Source organism: Xenia sp. Carnegie-2017, unplaced genomic scaffold (assembly GCF_021976095.1).
Source record: "Xenia sp. Carnegie-2017 unplaced genomic scaffold, XeniaSp_v1 HiC_scaffold_21, whole genome shotgun sequence".
NCBI lineage: Eukaryota > Metazoa > Cnidaria > Anthozoa > Malacalcyonacea > Xeniidae > Xenia > Xenia sp. Carnegie-2017.
In genome coordinates, this window is record NW_025813484.1 from 413,668 (window position 1) to 420,147 (window position 6,480).

A 6,480-nucleotide genomic window follows, 5' to 3' on the forward strand; every position below is an offset into this window, starting at 1 on the left:
TGACTATAAAATGTTTAAGCTCATGGGCCATGAGATTAAACGTTTTGTGTTAAAAATGATTTTTAATCTCCTTCAAGTCTAAACAGAGATTGTCATTGGTTGCCAGGTATTACTAATATAATGACCTCACCAATGAAAAAGGAAAAAGATGGTGATGGTAATTCACTGGTGCAATATTACAGAATTGTGCGCCCATAAGCACTTAGTCAGCGGTTCTTAACTGTGGCCATCTTGTTTTAATTTGTATTGGTATGAATCCAATGGTATATTTATTTTCTTCAATTCTCGAATTTTTATTGTGAATATCGAAGGAGACGCGAATTAATTCTACCGAAAATTTGGCTATGTGGAAACGCAGTTTTCAGTTATTAAATAGTGCCTGGAGGACAAAGTTTATTTGTAAAAATTTCATGGCAAAAAATGTTTCATTTTTGTCAGGAAACATTGACGATTCTCGAAGTAAGTATGGAAGGAAGAAATAAAATTCTAAGAGAATGAGGAAGATTATTCGTAAACTCAGCGGGGAAAAAGTTTTGATAAAGATCAGGGAAAATTTCTAAATAAAATTAATTGTAAATGGCAAATCTTTTTAATTGAATTAGGTATCTTCATGGGAAGTTCTACTGGTACTACGACATCTATATTTCTGAAAAATTCACTTGTTGGATTCAGTGACACAAAGACAGAAGTGTATTTTCCTAATTATACTAATATCGTCAAAGACATCCCAACTTTGCAAGTCAAAAAGAATGCACAATTGTTGACATTGTTAAAAAATAATATGAATCATAACTTATATGAGAATGGTAACATGCTGGTTAAGGATAAAATTGATAATCAATATTGGATGGGAAATTTATTGAAAAAACGGCGAAGGAAAATGAACAGGCAAAAATACAAAAAAAGACGCAAACGAGATCAATTCAAAAGAGAAGCTCTGAAAAATCTGCGTTTGAGGAAAAAACAAAGAAAGGAAAGAGCAAGAGAACGCAAACAGGAAATTCTTTCAAAAATGGTGGTTAATACATCAATATCAAGGAGAAGAACAAGATATTTAGCTCATAAACTTCAACCAGGTGTAATGAAGGTGATGGGCTAGCATAATTTTAAAAATCTTATAAGATTTCATAGATTTATTTCTATATTCTTCAATCATATGTCCATAAAGAGATCATCAAAAAAAAACAAGTCTATGGTTTTCTTTCTATCATCATAGTTACATAAAAAATCACGAAAGTAGCACCTAGGTATACAAAATTTTCTTCCAATAGAAGTGGATTTGTCAAATTGACTGTTCTTACCACAGTTCATATCTTTATAATTCTTAATCACATACTTTAAATCTACCAAAGAAAAGGAACAAACCTAAATGAAATATTAGAAAGAGGTCAGCACATTCCTTGCATTTTCTTAGAGATATACCTTACCTTTAAAAAAACATTTAATAAACAGATGGTTGATGTGTGGGAGCAGTCTCTGGTATATTCTGATAATCTTCATGTCTTGGACCTAAATAATAATTTAGAAATCATTTTTTGTCAAATATCACAAACAAAACGATCTCAAATATTTTCATATTCTAATTTGACGTGAACAACTTGTTTGTTTTAGTATAGTCAAACATCCCTGTATGTTCCTGATATCCCAACAAACTACTATCGTACCTTGAGATGAGGTGAATGCCTGTGTTATTTTACTATAATCAAATGTCCCTCCACGTTCCTGATATCCCAAGAGAAAAAATATAATTGTAACTGGCTGAAACAAATAAAAACAACTGAATGTAAGAAAATTACAATAAGACTTTGATAAAATGCCATTGAACCATTTCTTACCTTCAAGAATAGATTAAAGAAAGAAAAACTAAATTTGTTAAAGAAAATTTTACCAGTCAACAACTATGAGATGTACAGAATAAAACACACTTCAAATAGACTTATTTTAAACTCAAAATTTGACATGTATTGTACATAATTATTTATCATCTGTAAAGGGTATTTGGTATTAAGAAATCAAAAATATAAGGATACACAACAGCAAATTTTCTCTCAGATGAAATGTCATCTAGTGTTAAGAAAGACCAATAGCACTTTCACTATACGAATATCAAATGTTGAGACAAATCAGTAAAAAGTTGGAAAAGCTAGGCAACTTACTTAAGGTTGAATCAAAATATATCCCAATTAAAACACAATCATTTACTATGCCAAAAAGCAGCGAAATAAGAAACTAAAAAAAAATGAAAGAAGTTAAGCAAAAATATACAAGAAGTTCAAAGTTTAAATTTCAGTTTACCACTTGCGCTGCATCTAGACTATCTGGTTGAATTACCACCCAAATAGCAAACATCAAAATCATCAAATGTGAAAATAAATAACTTGTTGGTAGCCATGGAAATGCAAGAGCCCTGTAGTAAAGTGGATGATTTTTTAGGCATGATCAACAATCACTAACTACAAGGTAAAACAAACATAAATATTTCTTCACTTATAGACAGCATTTGCATTTATGTCATAACTGTATTTGATAAACTACCAGAATTACCATAGATCATTAATGTAATTCACAATCATTGATCATGACGTCATCAAATTGGTATTGAAGTATTTTAAGAAACAATATCAACAATAGCGAAGGTTAACAATCTTTCCCTTGTTTTAGTATTGAATAAATTGTTAAATAGCTTTAACACAAGCTTACCATGATGTGAACATAAAATGCGCCAAAATAAAAAACTAAAAACGCAAGAAAATGACTTATTATTTACAGTCATGTGACAAATCATGCAAAGTGTAAGTGCAACATATTAACATTTAATTATAAAAGACGTAACAATGGAACACAATATTCGTCGAAGTACATCTTTTTTTGCAAAGTTCTCACCTTTAAAGGTATCACTAGCATGATGTTTTGTGGAAACCTGTAACAGTCGTGCCAGAATATTGCGATTCTAAGAACTCCTACCTTTATCTAAAGCAATGACCGGAAATGAATGAAACGAATTTTTAAGAAACGCATCTTACATAAAGTATGTGAATTTAGGTGTCGTGATAATGGTAAATGTATAGTCACCTCGCATTTTATGTTAATTTCACGTAAGTAGGGAATAAGAGACAGTATCATATTAGAAATGTTAATAGAAACCAAATACAAGTAAATTATGTACATCATTACATAGTAAATGGCAGACTAGAAAACCATAATTACATAGAACATAGTTGACAAATTTCTACATAGCATTTCATCTGCTTGAATGATATTTTTCAATTCATTCATTCACTCATTCATTCAGGAATTCATCTTCATCTTCTGCTAAAAGAAATGATAAAAAAGCGATCATTTTTTACTTCCTTATAAACCATAAAAATCTATTTAATACCCCATCACCCTTTCAAGAAAGAACTGTTTCAATTTTATAAATTTTACCTTCTTCCTTCACAGCATCTTGAGGAAGCTCCATTATCTCATCCTTATGATTTTCTTCAACTATGTTGTTTTCATTTTTGCCTGAAAACATGTAAATATAATATGAAAGTTTCCCAAATTTATGACTTGTGAGGCCAAAATTTCCAGGGAACATTCAATACACTCAACACTCTTTATCAACACTATGTGGTATAGGACATTTTATGAAGCTTTATATTCAACCTCTTTCTTCATCCTCCCAATCTGCATTCCTTTTATCTTGTTTCAAATGCACCTCATCTTTTGGACCAAAATCTACATCTTCCTGGTCCTTGTTATCAACATTGAAATTATTCTCTTCTAGAAATAAGATCACAATTCTTTTTTTTCAAGATTAACTATTACACATAAAAAGTTTTATACATATGTGATGTACCTTGGTTATCATGGTCCATAACTTCAATATTGTCAACATTTTTGTCATTTTCATCATTAATGCTTCAGGCTTCATGTTTTCTTTCATAACATTAACTATTTCTTGGTTTTCCTTTTCTTCATTTAATTGTAGAGGATGATTTTCATTGTTTTCGTTTACATTGTTTATAACATCTTCATTATTGTTGATTGTATCTTGATTTTCAATTGCATTATGATTGATGACAGCATGAGGTTCAATAAAGTTTTTCTCATTTGGTACATTGTCTTCATTTGCGACATCATCCTTGTTTACAATATCTTCATTACTCTTACCTGTATCTTCAATTTCCCTTTCATTATTATTAATGACATCATAACGTTCAGCAAACTTTTCACTATTAGCTTCATGGTCAACATTAGCAACAAGGTCCTTGTTTATGTTGCTAAAAATTTTTTCATAAGTGTTGACTGGCTTGTGAAAGTTATTACTTTTCTTTGAACTTTTACCCCATGATGGCAAACTTTCATTCTCTTCTAAATTCTTTTCAAAGCCATATTTCTTTGGAACTTGGTGATTTCCTAAACTCTAGATAAAGAGGAAACAATTTTGATGTTCACGTCAGACAACATTAATAAAATTTCAAAAATTATTGACTTATAAGCCCAAAATCTCATCAAGTACTTCAATTTTTCTCTTCCTAAAAAAGAGACAAAACTCTTTTAACAAAACATATCAAACTTGTATGTATAACTTGCACAGCACAGCATTTACCGACGCCTGATTCTTGAATAAGAATTGTCTTTATGTTCAGTTAAACCTTGCACATCAAAACCAGCTGGAAAATCAAACCTTATATGTAACCAATATATTACCTACAGACAAACATTACTTTACAAGCTAAATTACAAAAAACCTGTCAACTTGGTTTTAGTTTTACTGTTAGGGTTAAAGTCAAGTGTTTATATTATACACAGATGAGTGGATGGTTATTTTGCAACTGCCTTCTTTACATAAAGGCTATTTACCTGATTTTGAAATAATATTACTATTCTTTGCAGTTTTTGCTGCAACGTTCTAAAAAAACCAAAATCACAAAGCTGGAAAGTTAAATAAAGATTGATTTGCTTTTGCTAAGTAGATTACCTGATATTTACTAAGACTTTGTTGTAAAGTATCTATTTGCATCTGCATGTTTTGTGCTTGCTTTTGGTACTTTTCCACTTCATCTGATATAAAAAGTAAATTAGGTATAGAAAACAGCTCGAGGTTTAATCTTCAAAATGATTACAATAAAAGAACTTCAGCAAAGCCATCAACAACTAATTTAAAGTATTTAACATACTTTGCAATGCAATGATAGTCCTAAGGTTTTTCTCCTTCAGGTCCCTATAGTTCCTAGAATGTTCTATGTTCATCCTACTATGGTCTTTTTTAAGACGATCCAAGGTTGCTTTATGATTGCTGCAGTCAACTTGAGAATCTTTGTGATATGCCTAAATATTGAATTTGTATCTGTATGATTTAAAAAAACCATGAACCATAGACCAAAACAAATCCAATCAAATACCTCAAGATTTTTGTACTCTGTATTTAATGCTTCATAGCGTGTCTGTAACAGATGAAGATCATGATATGAAATCATGTATAGTATGAGCAAGCATACATAGTTCCCATTGTATAAATAACACCTTAGCTTTGTTTGCATCATTCATTAAAGTGATCCTTTCATCATGCCAGGCTGAAAATTTGTAACATGTGAAAACCAACGCAATGAATAAAGAAAGAAACGTAGCATGTTATAATTATAAAAACCTTTCTTTTGGTCTAAAAATTCCTTAATCTTGGTTTTCAAGGTAAGTTCCAAGTTGCTTTTTTCTGCTAGGGCATCTACAATTTAACAAAATCAACTATGAATTAATCATTTCCAATTAAGGTGTATAACTAAACGTTTTCCGTTCAAAGATAGTATTAATCGCATGTTTTATTTTTATCAGATGAACTTTGTTCTGCCGGTTAGTCAATCAATTGATGAGTGACGACTTTGAGGCAACAGACTTAAAGCGATATATCTACCGTAGAATTGATAAGCACACGTAAAGTTGTTCAAAACCAATGATTCACAGGATGCAAAAAATGCCACCTACCATCCACTTGTCGAGTAAGAGAATTTCTTTCCTCCAATAGTTCATGATGTCGAATTTTTGCACTTTTAGCTTCGACTCGTTATCATTATAATAGTTGTATGCAGATCGTAGGGTTAATCCAAAATTGCAAATAGAAGTAAAGCTTGCCACACTGTTTTTTGACGACGTAACATCTCTATCATTGTGTTAAATATCAAGCTATGTTCATAATACGGTCGGAAAGAAAATTTACCAATAGAACATGATAAACATTGTAGCTACAGCACCAAAATTTGGAGAATGATTTGTGAGGTAAAACTCTTGAAATTTCACCCAGATTAAAAACAAAACATTTCAACTGAAATCTATGTGTTGTGTCGACGTGGAGTGTAATTACAGCAGTGAAACTAAAACAAAGAATAGTTAATGAAGTATCAAGTCAAAAATTTCCATAATCGTTTTAGGTAGCCATGTTATTGAGCCTGCGATTTTCTTTCCATTACTTCATTTAAAACAAAATAACAAAATAAATAA

The 6,480-nt window shown here is 30.8% G+C and overlaps 2 protein-coding genes across 5 annotated transcripts; one reads left to right on the forward strand and one right to left on the reverse strand.

The window, feature by feature from the left end:
• The first annotated feature begins 207 nt into the window (after window positions 1-207).
• Window positions 208-2,041, forward strand: LOC124443576. Its single transcript, XM_046994047.1, has 2 exons — window positions 208-459; window positions 603-2,041. The coding sequence occupies exons 1-2, from the start codon at window positions 345-347 to the stop codon at window positions 1,097-1,099; spliced, it is 612 nt and encodes a 203-aa protein (XP_046850003.1). The 5' UTR covers window positions 208-344; the 3' UTR covers window positions 1,100-2,041.
• A 1,078-nt stretch (window positions 2,042-3,119) lies between these two features.
• Window positions 3,120-6,392, reverse strand: LOC124443575 (GATA zinc finger domain-containing protein 14-like). 4 transcript variants are annotated; one of them, XM_046994046.1, is made up of 13 exons: window positions 5,968-6,392; window positions 5,636-5,710; window positions 5,512-5,561; window positions 5,391-5,432; window positions 5,166-5,316; window positions 4,967-5,049; window positions 4,849-4,897; window positions 4,595-4,658; window positions 4,505-4,520; window positions 3,842-4,408; window positions 3,649-3,765; window positions 3,427-3,507; window positions 3,120-3,312 (listed from the first exon to the last, which is right to left on the reverse strand). In XM_046994046.1, the coding sequence occupies exons 3-11, from the start codon at window positions 5,533-5,535 to the stop codon at window positions 3,721-3,723; spliced, it is 1,041 nt and encodes a 346-aa protein (XP_046850002.1). In that variant the 5' UTR covers window positions 5,536-5,561; window positions 5,636-5,710; window positions 5,968-6,392; the 3' UTR covers window positions 3,120-3,312; window positions 3,427-3,507; window positions 3,649-3,720. The 4 variants fall into 4 exon arrangements, with proteins under 4 accessions (XP_046850002.1, XP_046850000.1, XP_046849999.1 ...); XM_046994044.1 differs by lacking the exons at window positions 5,512-5,561; window positions 5,636-5,710; window positions 5,968-6,392 and having other exon boundaries at window positions 3,120-3,309; window positions 5,391-5,480; XM_046994043.1 differs by lacking the exons at window positions 5,512-5,561; window positions 5,636-5,710; window positions 5,968-6,392 and having other exon boundaries at window positions 5,391-5,480.
• Between the last annotated feature and the right edge of the window lie 88 nt (window positions 6,393-6,480).